The following is a 12,592-nucleotide window of genomic DNA, read 5'->3' on the forward strand; positions in this document are numbered from 1 at the left end:
CTCTGATGGTGAGGTCAGGCTTGTGCGGCAGGTAGCTGCCGGGTGCCACTCCAGGGTGGTGTCTGGCTGAGTGGCAGAAAGCAGGGACCTGGAAGCCTCAGACTTGACCCCTACATCAGCCGGCCAGCTGGAAACAGAAGAGACCTTTACTGAGTTCAACTTCAGCCCGATATCCCAAGAAAATTGGACCTCCTCCTCCAGATGGGTAAAAAACAGATGCATAGGCCACTGTTCTCACCTCTTCATCCACCTGCCACATGGAAGTTGGAGGCATACATACGGGGAGCCACTTCCGCCTGTTACCCGGAACAGACTGGGCCAATTCTTTCAAGTTGGCGAACGAGTACTGCTTAATCCTGGGACCTTCACCCACTGGCCATAGAGGAGCCGAGGGCATCCACTCAGGATCCATCGTCAGCCCATTAACCTGGGGAAGACTATCAAGCGTCAGGGATGTTCCTGAGGACTGGTCACTGGTATGGTCACCGGAGGTGTGCGGAAAGGGCGACACTGCTTTCTTTTCTTCAGTGACGTCAGTACACCATGGCTTGATAGCCGGCAGATCAGGTGGAGAAGGTGACGATACAGAAGACTGACCTTGCAGTAATGGAACTTGACACCTCTGTTGGCTAGGCAGATCCAAATGTAGCACCACGCTGGGTCTTTGTCCCGGAAGGGGCAATAGAGTACCCGGCTCAAAACGTCTGGTGGTCAAGTTGGTCAGCAGGTGGAAGACAAATGTCTCTGTGTATAATGCTCTGATTAGGAACTGTAGTTGACCCCTCAATACTGGACTGTTCACAAGTAGGGCTCGGCCATCACCAAACCCCCTCAATGGATTCTGGAGCGGTGGAGCAGGAACCATGCACAGACTTCGTCTATCTTGTATCTTGCATACATCTGCACGGCCGAAACTCCCACAAGGCACCGGAACAGTCAGAGACTTTAGTAGCGAGGAGGTACTCTCACCAAGGGCAGTCTCTCCTACTGGCCCAAGGTTCTGGAGCTTTGGCTTCACAGGGCTGAGACCATCAGGATGTTCCTTCTCAGGACTGGCCTCTGGTGACAACCTAGCCAGCCCCTTTTTCTTAGACCTCTTGGATCTTGCATGGGGGGCTGCTTTGGCAGGCTGAGGAACAGATGGGTCATGGACGGTCACAGACGGAGAAGATGAATTGGCCACAGGTTTCTTTCGTCTGATCCGTTCCTGGAAGCTTGGAGGGGAAGACTCTTCAGGAGACACTGTACTGGGCTTGTCAAAGGCTTTGCAGAAGGCCACCAGGAAGGCTGGTAAGCTCGAGGTGATGGGATCCCCTGCTTCCCAAAGGGGGTTAAGCCACTGCAACGCATCTCCTGTTAGGTAGGACATTAGTAATCCTACCTTTACCCGATCGCTGGCGAAGTAGGGAGCATGCCATTGAAAATAGCGTAGGCACTGCTCCATAAAGGCACGACACTGCTTGGGGTCCCCATAATATCTTGGCGGGTCCGAGGGAGGCTCAACTTTAGGTATGCCAGCCTCTAGTTGAGCAAACAGTCTATTGGAGACCACAATGGTGGGTGGAGCAGTGAAGGATTGGGCTTCAGACCGGGTAAATTTATTTGGTTGCCCATACTGGCAAAAAAGTTCATCTTGATCCGAGGGCGAAAGGACATGGGAGTCAGCGGGGACCATGGCCTGAGCAAACTGTCACGCTCATGCCTTGGCTGAATGGCGTGAGCCGGGGGGTTGTGGCCCCACTGTGAAACAAACCAGGCTACCCTGGAAGGGGCGTGACTACGACAGCTACCTCGGTCTTCACTGGAGCCTCTGATGGTGAGGTCAGGCTTGTGCAGCAGGTAGCTGCCGGGTGCCACTCCAGGGTGATGTGTGGCTGCTGATCCCACTCGGGAACAGGACACCTGGACAGGTGTGAGTGACAAGCAGGCTGAGACACAGGGCAAGCGGACACGGCTGGGACACAGGGCAAGCAGGCACGGCTTGGTACACTGGCAGGCAGGCACGGCTTGAAGACACAGGGCAAGCGGACACGGCTTGGAGACCCTGGACAGGCGGGCACGGCTTGGAGACACAGGACAGGCGGGCGTGGTATGAGAAGGGGCAGGTAGGGACTTGTTCACACAGCAGATGCAGGCTGGAGGGAGTGGTGTCTGTTGGAACAGGATTTGGACCGTTCACACAGGAGGTGCAGGTATGGATATAGGCAGGAGTGTGGAGTAGGCAGAGCCGCAGGAGTGCGGAGTAGGCTGGGTGGCAAGGGAGCCGGTCAGGCAGAGCGGCAAGGGAGCCGGTCAGGCAGAGTGGCTAGAGAGCCCTGCAGGCAGAGTGGCTAGAGAGCCCTGCAGGCAGAGTGGCTAGAGAGCCGTGCAGGCAGAGCGGCTAGAGAGCCGTGCAGGCAGAACGGCTAGAGAGCTGTACAGGCAGAGCGGCTAGAGAGCCGTGCAGGCAGAGCGGCTAGGGAGCCGTGCAGGCAGAGCGGCTAGAGAGCCGTGCAGGCAGAGCTGCAAGGGTGCAGATGCACAGATAGAGCTGCAAGGGTGCAGATTCACAGACAGAGCTGCAAGGGTGCAGATGCACAGACAGAGCTGCAAGGGTGCAGATGCACAGATAGAGCTGCAAGGGTGCAGATGCACAGATAGAGCTGCAAGGGTGCAGATGCACAGATAGAGCTGCAAGGGTGCAGATGCACAGATAGAGCTGCAAGGGTGCAGATGCACAGATAGAGCTGCAAGGGTGCAGATGCACAGATAGAGCTGCAAGGGTTCAGATTCACAGATAGAGCTGCAAGGGTGCAGATTCACAGACAGGGAGGACACAAGGAAAGACACAGCAGGGAAGGAAGCCAAGGACAAGGAGAAAGGGAGATTAAGGTAGGACAGAGTACAGACAAGGTACTGGGACCAAGCCTCAAGGGCCAGGATATTCAGCCTCCTGGCAGGCAGACAAGGTACAAGGCAAGACTAGGAGTAATCCTACAGAGGAGATACACAGAACAGGGCCTGGCTAGCTCAGCAGCAAGTTGCTAACTGAGTATAGACATTGCTCAGGCAATGTTTCAGTGTTGTGGCGGAGCTAAATAGTCAAGGGCTCTATGTGATTGGTCAGGGACCCATTCGCCAGGTGCACCCTGACTGCATAAGAACCAGAGAGTTCAGGCGCCGCCCCCCTATACACACAGTCAGGAAACATGGAGAGCAGCGGCACAGAGCTGGCAACAGACAGAATTCACAGCATGGCTTGAAGCAGAAAGTGAGTTGGTGTGCGGGGGATGGGAGACCATGCTGTGATGTCAGCAGGGTTGTTACAGGATCAGGCAGATAGTTGCACTGGATCAGGGAGATGGTACACTGGATCAGGGAGGCGGTAGCACTGAACCAGGGAGGTGGTAGCACTGGACTAGGGAGCAGATTTCCTGGGTGAAAATAGCTCCTCGCCTTTTATAAGTGGAGCGCCCTCATTCGCCAGGGCCGTGGGGTACTCGGTAGCGGGCCGGTTGATTTTCTCAATGGGAGTTGTCACGGCAGCAGTGACCCGGTCCGTGGCCCTGGGGCTCCATTGCAAAAGGGGTTGTTTCAGTGTGCTTATGGTGGTGAAAGTTTATAAGTGATTTGTGACGCCACCTGTAGTGTTCGGCAAATATTAAGCCGACGCTGCAGACATCCTCTGGGACAAATGGTGTAATACAGCAATGATGTTATAGCCCTCCACAGGCAGGGCTGTATTCCCAGGGCAGTGTACGTGAAGTGACACTTAGATGGTGTAGTGTCGGGCGCAGGAGGGATGTAGCGGTGTTGGGCAGGCTGGCGCAGGAATAAGTGAAGGACACCAGGGCATGTAGTTCCAAAGCTTTACTCACAGTCTGTTGTGGTAGAGGTGCCCGCATCCGTGCCGTGTCCTCCGGGTCAGGAGCTCAGCCAACTTCGAGGCAAGATGAAGTACTCCTTTCCAACACTCCGCCAACATATGTGCCTTTTCTGAACGTCTCCCTCTTAGCGTCTTTGAATGAAGTACTCACAGTACTGAGTTACACTGGAGTTCCTCCTGTCAGATGTTCCTATGAACTCTACTTGTACGGCAGACAGCTGTAGCCTACTTCGGGGACTCCTTCTACCTAGTCCCAGCTCACACACGTTGCTGTTGTGCCCCCAAGTCTGGTGTGGGAATAAAGCGGTCACTACTTCTATTCCTCCGGTGTCTGCTGCAGGACCATTAGTATCCGTACAACCTCGGGGACCGGACCCCAGCCTTGCGCTTAGAACTTGGGAAGGGTTCTCCTCTAACCCTGATCCTTAGTTCTCTTATTCTCCTCACGTTCCGTACTAATCCTTTCTTTCTTATGGAGAGTCTGGCTTTCTATCAATGTTCCTTTCTTGTGCCAGTGGACCCAGATCACTGAGGTTGGCTGCAGCATTTCCTTCATCCATCCCACTCAGGGGATCTCCTTTCACAGACTGACCTCGTCAGACTCCTGAGACTAACTGACTAAATCCTATCGTCTTCCCGCTCTTTTAGTGCAAACTAAACTCCACCCTCCTCCCAGCACACTTCGTGTTCCAAGCAGGGAGCCACCAAAGGGTGCTTTGCTGCACTACTATGTTGTGTGGGATGCAGGTGTTGGAGCGTGGTCAGGTGTCTCCACCTTACCTGGATGGTGGGGTACCACACCTCAGGAGGAGGTGCAGTACCTCTGTGGCGACTGAACCCTCAGGGGCGCCACATTAGCATGGCTCAATACTAAATGGCTAATAGGAGTTGTCCAGACTTGGAGAATTGCAGAATGAGTTAACTGAGAAAATACATGCATCTAAGTAAAAAAGTAATATATACATATATATAAAGATATATATATATATATATATATATATACTGTGTGTGTGTATATGTATATATATATATATATATAGTGCCTTGCGAAAGTATTCGGCCCCCTGGAGCTTTTCATCCTTTTCCCACATTTCATGCTTCAAACATAAAGATACCAAATGTAAATTTTTGGTGAAGAATCAACAACAAGTGGGACACAATTGTGAAGTTGAATGAAATTTATTTAAAATATTGTGGAAATTCAAAAACTGAAATGTGGGGTGTGCAATAATATTCAGCCCCTTTAACTTAATACTTTGATGTGCCACCTTTTGCTGTGATTACAGCTGCAAGTCGCTTGGGGTTTGTCTCTATCAGTTTTGTACATCGAGAGACTAAAATTCTTGCCCATTCTTCCTTGGCAAACAGCTCGAGCTCAGTGAGGTTTGATGGAAATTGTTTGTGAACAGCAGTTTTCAGCTCTTTCCACAGATTCTTGATTGGATTCAGGTCTGGACTTTGACTTGGCCATTCTAACACCTGAATACGTTTATTTGTGAACCATTCCATTGTGGATTTTGCTTTATGTTTGGGATCATTGTCTTGTTGGAAGACAAATCTCCGTCCTAGTCTCAGGTCTTTTGCAGACTCCAACAGGTTTTCTTCAAGAATGGTCCTGTATTTGGCTCCATCCATCTTCCCATCAATTTTAACCATCTTCCCTGTCCTTTCAGAAGAAAAGCAGGCCCAAACCATGATGCTGCCACCACCATGTTTGACAGTGGGGATGGTGTGTTCAGGGTGATGAGCTGTGTTGCCTTTACCCCAAGCATATCGTTTGGCATTGTTGCCAAAAAGTTTGATTTTGGTTTCATCTGACCAGAGCACCTTCTTCCACGTTTGGTGTGTCTCCCAGGTGGCTTGTTGCAAACTTTAAATGACACTTTTATGGATATCTTTGAGAAATGGCTTTCTTTTAGCCACTCTTCCATAAAGGCCAGATATGTGCAGTGTGCGACTGATTGTTGTCCTATGGACAGACTGTCCCACCTCAGCTGTAGATCTCTGCAGTTCATCCAGAGTGATCATGGGCCTCTTGGCTGCATCTCTGATCAGTCTTCTCCTTGCTTGAGATGAAAGTTTAGAGGGATGGCCGGGTCTTGGTAGATTTGCAGTGGTATGATCCTCCTTCCATTTCAATATGATCGCTTGCACAGTGCTCCTTGGGATGTTTAAAGTTTTGGAAATCATTTTGTATCCAAATCCGGCTTTAAACTTCTCCACAACAGTATCATGGACCTGCCTGTTGTGTTCCTTGGTCTTCATGATGCTCTCTGTGCTTCAAACAGAACCCTGAGACCCTGGGCATAGGACTATGGGATGAAGGATATTTATGATGGGTATATGGGCACGGGACTATGGGATGAAGGATGTGTGATGGTATATGGGCACTCGTCTATGGGATGGCGAATATGTATGATGGGTATATGGGCATAGGACTATGGGATGGCGAATATGTATGATGGGTATATGGGCATGGGACTATGAGATGGAGGATGTGTGATGGGTATATGGGCACAGGACTATGGGATGGAGGATATGTATGATGGGTATATGGGCACGGGCCTATGGGATCGTGAATATGTATGATGGGTATATGGGCATGGGACTATGGGATGGAGGATAATTATAATTTGCTATAACTAAGCACAGTTAGTTACTATGCCCGGGCAGCGCCGGGCTCTTCAGCTAGTGTATATATATATATATATATATATATATATATATATATATATATATATATATATATATATACACACACACATATTAGTTATTTTTTTCATTATTATTATTTTTCATTATTATTTTTTCTTAAATGCATGTATTTGAGGCTACAAATAATTTTTGTGAATCAGTTTAATTAAAAATTTTGCACCGTTTTGATTTTACAGGCTCTTTATTTCTGTGCACATTCAGCTTTCTCAGTTAACTCATTCTGCATCTAGCAATAGACACTGCAACACAGAGGCAATAGGAGGCAAATTGTGCCGAACCCAATTGCAAAAATTATTTTTAGGTGCAAGTACCTGCATTTAAGTAAAAGGCGGACAACCCCCTTTTTTATTCTGCTGCTATATGGTAGCTTTAAAATATTAGGAAAATGTAAAAAAAAAAAACTGATACAGGAAAGATATATATCTTTGTACCGCGTCTGCCAAAACCTACAATTTTTTGGCAGAATTTTTGTTTAATTTTGGTGTAGCATTCCAGGAAACTTTTGGCAAGTCCGATGCAAAAGGCAACAATTTTGCAGAATTTTCAACTTTTTTTTTAACAAGATGCAGATTTTTGGGGCTCAAAACTGTCTCCAAACTGGTTACTATATGACTATACTGTTCTTGTGGCATTTGGAAAAATACCATGATTTTAATGCATTTTTTTACAAACCTTTTTTGGTGCAGTTTTTTATTTAAAAAGAGGGCTTGGTGAAAAACTTTTACAAAAATTGACTTAGCCAAATAAACAGAAAAATTGCATTTGCTCGTAGATTTTTTTTTTCTTACATTAGGACAGCGTGAAATGTGCCTTTTTTTTGAGAAGCATACACTATTTTATAAATTTGGCAATATGTATTCTAATATTTATTTATTTATTTTAAACTAAAATCATAATATATTTTCCCCATTGTGTAAAAAGAAGACCCACACAAATAATTACCAAGACAAAGAATCCCCTTAAAATTAATATTTATATAATTTCATCTATAAAAAAATTAACAAAGTTTTTTTTTTTTTTTTTTTTTTTTTAAGTTTTCCTTCTTGAAAGCGTTACCAGATTTTGAAAGTAAGGCCGGGGTCACACTGGCGAGGAATACGGGAGAGTGAGAGGCGCAAAAAGCACGCATTAGACACGGACCAATGATTCTCTATGGGGTCCCTTGCACCAGGCGTATATTTCTCCTCAGTATCCTACGCTCCGTGCCACTCGCAGCATGCTGCGATTGTCAGCGTACTACGCCCGTAATACGCCAATGCAAGTCTATGGGTGCGCAAAAAATACGGATTACACACGGACCACACATGTGACCTGCGAGAAATACGCACCCCGTGTCTTTTAGCAAAGCCGGCAATTCAGTGCGCTATACAGTAAACTCACACTGACAGTTTTAATAAAGAAATGAAAGAATAGATATAGACACATAGAATACATATACAGTATATATAAATATACATATATATATATGCATTCTATGTGTCTATATCTATTCTTTCATTTCTTTATTAAAACTGTCATAGGGCTCCATTATATGTCCATTTTGCAAGCCTGCGAGAAAATCTCACCATACGGATGTCATACGGATTACATACGGATGCTGACATGCGCAAAATACGCGACCACACCTTGATTACGGATGACATACGGAGCACTGTTTAGGGGTCTGTCATCCGTATTACGCATGTAAAATACTGACTGTATTTTGCGCAGGTTAGTGTGACTCCAGCCTTAGAATTTTTCTCTGTCTCTCATTCATAAAGTGTCACAGGAAGGGAAGCAATAGATACAGACACATCCCACGGTGGCTTCATTTCCTGTAAAGACAGAGCTCAGACAAGAGAAACCAACGACGGCATTTATCAAAAAAGTACTTAAGAAATAAGTCGTAGTGGAAACCCGGTCTTTGGTGGGGGAGGGGAGTTTCCATTGAAAGTCACATTTTTTAGATCTCTTCGTAGTAGTAGGTTTTCTGGAGACAGATGGCAATATCAACAGTGGATGGGTAAGTTTTTCATGCCATTCTGTAATTAAAATAGAGATGTAATAGCTGGTTCAAGGGACGATTGATCGAAATAAACTCTTGCCGTTAGTAGGATCAGTGCAATAAAAAGTGAGTAAATGGAGCATATAGCAGTAAGACTTCATATACTCTGTTGGATATTGCTCCATCTGACATTACACCTCAGCCCGATTTACTTTTTGATGAGCTGCAATACCAGAAACAGTCACAGAGGAAAAAGTGGTGCTGTTTCTAGGAAAAAGAAAGATTAGTCCAGCAGACGAATCACAAGCCACTCCTGTTACTTATCACTTTTTTTCTACAGTTGTAGAATTGGTGGTGGTGTACTGCCCCCAGCGTAGCTTATTATGCCACGTGAGTATTAATATAATAACAGTTGCACTATCCCTTCATTAGCAGTGGATTTAGGACCCCGATGCCTAGCTCCCAAGACAAGACCGTGCAGACCTCAAGTCCAGAGAAGGATGGGACAGAAAAGGAACAGAATGGTCAATGGAGTCGCAGGAGTGCTGCGACCGGCTCCCAGCTACATCAAGCAATGGTTTGTTCGTAATAAAAATGTGATTAATACAATAGTTTTCAATCCTAATAAACATGTGTTATATTAACAGCACCAACAGAGTCCTTATATCATGGTGAGCCCTCCAGCTTCTTCCTACCTGCGAGCTCTGCTTCATGAAAATAAGCAAGCAGTGGTGATCCATCCGGTAAGTGGCACTTCATGTTCCAAAAAAGTAATTAAAGAAGCAAGGAAACAATAATTTGCATTCAGTGTGTCGCCGGGATCACACATGCGCGAAATACGGCCGAGTCTCGCATGTTAATACCCGGCACTCGGATCGGAGAATGCGGCCGCCTAGCAATAAATGGAGCCACACGCTCCGCTCCCGAGTGCCAGTGGCAGTGCCGGGTATTAACATGCGAGACTCGTCCGTATTTCGCGCATGTATGATCTTAGCCTACCCCTGATGAAGCTTGATTAGCTATGAAACATGCTTAAGGCTATGTGCACACGCTGCGGATCCACTGCGGATTTGGCCTCTGTGGAACCGCAGCAGTTCTGCAGACAGTGTACAGTACAATGTGTAAGTCTATGCGATTTACAATCTGCTGCGCACATGCTGCCGATTTTCAACTGCGGGAAAGCTGTGGTTTTGAATTTGCAGAAAGAATTGACATGTCAATTCTTTCTGCGGATTCCGCTGCGGTTTACCACCTATTCCATTGTCCAGGTGTGGTCAAACCGCAGGGGAAAACCACTAGCCAATCTGCAGGTAAAACCGCAGGTCATTTTAGCTGCGGTTTTACCTGCGGATCCGCAGATACAAATCCACGGGTGAATCCGCAGCGTGTGCACATAGCCTAATAGTTTTTCGGTCTCAAGGCTCTTTAAAAACATTGTTTAACTGCAGGAATTGGTATAAAATAATAAAACAACCCCTATTTTCCAGTTCAATCCCCCTTCCCTCTTACACAGTCACTCTGGTTATCCTCGATGGTCTGGCATAAATGATGTCACACCCATCTATCAGTGGTATCAGCTGTGACGCACGTACGGGATGTGATTGTTGAGGTATTGCATTGACACTCCAACAATGCACTTTCAGGCTAATTTGCATATGGCCTAAAAGTTTAATTTCTCAGCACTGGCACATCGGATCATCAGATTACTACAAAACTGGTATTGTTTTTATTCCAGTTTTAAAGGGACCAATACAGCTGTACCACTAGTTTCATTAGTAAAATCATCATGGAAGGTTCTCTTTATGGTAGGTGGGTCAGATGAAACATGTTAGTGCAGTGAAAATATAGATGGTTTCTGCATAATATCTGCATTACACCATACGGATATATTTATTTTAATCAGCAGTACTGTACTTTATAGCTAAAAAAGAAGGGAAAATTCCCATAGGATAATCCAGTATCATGGGCGTAGTGCACCTTTAAAGATCAACAGCAATTAAAACATCAAATAAACATAAAATAGAAGCCTTTTCCCAACTTAAAAGCAAATGATCAAGAATAACAAAAAAAAAGGTGTTTGGTACGCTCCTCTGATCATTGTTAGAATAATTATAGGATTGTGTCACCATTTGCTTGTCTTCATTCCTGGAAGGAGATGATTATGGAGTCTACTACTTCAAAGTCTTGCCTCTTTTGCTAAATGTGATAGTAATCACGAAGCAGTGAGACCAGAAAACACTGGAAGGCTCCTGATATCGGACGTCCGGCAACTGCAAACAGAATTTTTATAAACCCATAAGCATCTGAAGCGTTTGCACAAATAGAATAATCAAGTTCTAAAACTTCAATATGGCAGATGGGGCAGGACTGTTGGGCGGTGTGCACATTTATGCAACATTTTGTATTCAAAGGGTACTGTAGCGGTATTGTCACACACAGTTTAGGACAGACTACGTGCAACATGAAAGGATAAGGGAATGGTAACCAAACACTAGGGGAGTGGAGACCCCTGAACTGATCTAACGTCACCCTGTCTGTACTACTGTCCCTTAATAGGTTCCACACCTATCGCCGAACAGGATACCTAGTCCCTGTGTGACCCTGCCGGTAAGCCCTGCATCGGGTAGGATAGGATGAACATTAGTCAATCCCACTAACACTAAAGACAGTAAGGATAAAAAAAATCAGGTGGACACTTAGCTTGAGTAGACTCAGAGAGAAATGCTGATGCCCTCCAAACTTCAAGATGACGCTATCAGACTGCTACAGCTCCAAGCTTCAACAGAGAAGTGCAAATAGGAAATAACACCCGCACCCCCCAACAGGAAGTAGGGAGTTATAAGCACGCAGGTCCAGGTCTAGTCATTAGCACTGGGGGAGATGGCCACTAGTCTGCAAAGAAAACAACCCAGACCTTTTGCAGACAGATGCAGTGCAACGGTCTGCAGCCTCTGACACATCCTTGACAGGTATACTCCTTCACCATATTTTCTCCTCAGGTCTCTGGGTAAACAATTCCCATGTAATTGAGCTGTATGCTAATTACCCCTGAAGAGTCTGTTGGGCGGTGCAGTTCAGGGGAAGAGTCGTGAAATTAAATGCCTCCACCAGCTTTACTGGCATCACACAGGCTGCCATACATCCTTGCAAACCATCTCCGGTGCATACGCAGTGTGCACTGCACTTGGGCTGAATGCCTCCATAGATGACTTAGTATGATGTATTCCAGCCTATTCTGACTCCTCCTGATGACTGCGAGTCCCAAGTGTTCTAACTATTAGCTTCTTAGATAATTGTATAACTTGCACTCACAAAACCAGACGTCCTCAGATAGTTTTAACTCCACGGGCAATGCAACTGTAGAAAGACCAGGAGAAACAATGTTGATTTCTTCCAAAATCTTGCATTAGTTTACAATGGATAGTAGATAAAAAGGGGTAATTTGTACAGGGGAGTACACATGCGTCTTGAGTAATGGCTGCTGTAGGCTAAACTGAAGAAGAAGGGAGGAGGAACCTAATACAGAGCTCAACTACAGGAGGGACATAGGGACAATTTTCACACAGTCTAATCCTACCTAGCAACAACAGGGAATTTTGCTGATTGGAGGAAGAACAAAACAAAGAGAAATATGCATTACAGGTTGTTCCCATTCATGGGACACAACACTCCACATCTGAAATCGTCAGATTTCATAAGTCCTTGTGTGAGATAAGGAGAATCTGTCCCTCGACATCGTGAAACCTGCAATGAGAGGAGAAAAGAAAAAACAATGCAACACAATGCAGAAATCAAGTCCATACTTGTAGTAAAAACGTAGAGCTTAAATAAAAAATGAAAAATGAGTCCAATAGAAACCCATCTTCGGATTGAGGAAGCCGCAACATGCTAACTCTTCCACCAACCCAACAGTAGAAGTTCCAGTCCATAAGGGGAAGTTAAAGTTCAGTTGGGTTCTGATCCTGTGTCCTAGCACAGCAGTAGTATGCGAAGGTATGCTCCCCGCCGTGGCAAAATCCAGTGACTAA

General features: G+C 45.9%; 1 protein-coding gene across 2 annotated transcripts in view; it reads left to right on the forward strand.

Moving 5' to 3' along the window:
• FOXP3 (forkhead box P3) overlaps positions 1-12,592 on the forward strand; it is a 168,381-nt gene that overhangs the window by 114,721 nt on the left and 41,068 nt on the right. Inside the window, exons 1-3 of one of the 2 annotated variants that reach the window (XM_073590966.1) lie at positions 8,465-8,582; positions 8,997-9,141; positions 9,212-9,307. In XM_073590966.1, the coding sequence (XP_073447067.1) occupies positions 8,560-8,582; positions 8,997-9,141; positions 9,212-9,307 (264 nt within the window). In that variant the 5' untranslated portion in view covers positions 8,465-8,559. Of the gene's footprint in view, positions 1-8,464; positions 8,583-8,996; positions 9,142-9,211; positions 9,308-12,592 lie in introns of those variants that run through there. The other variant, XM_073590967.1, reaches the window with a different exon arrangement.

The sequence above is a fragment of the Dendrobates tinctorius genome, unplaced genomic scaffold, assembly GCF_039654945.1.
Source record: "Dendrobates tinctorius isolate UK_male_01 unplaced genomic scaffold, ASM3965494v1 ptg000120l, whole genome shotgun sequence".
NCBI classification, from domain to species: Eukaryota; Metazoa; Chordata; class Amphibia; order Anura; family Dendrobatidae; genus Dendrobates; species Dendrobates tinctorius.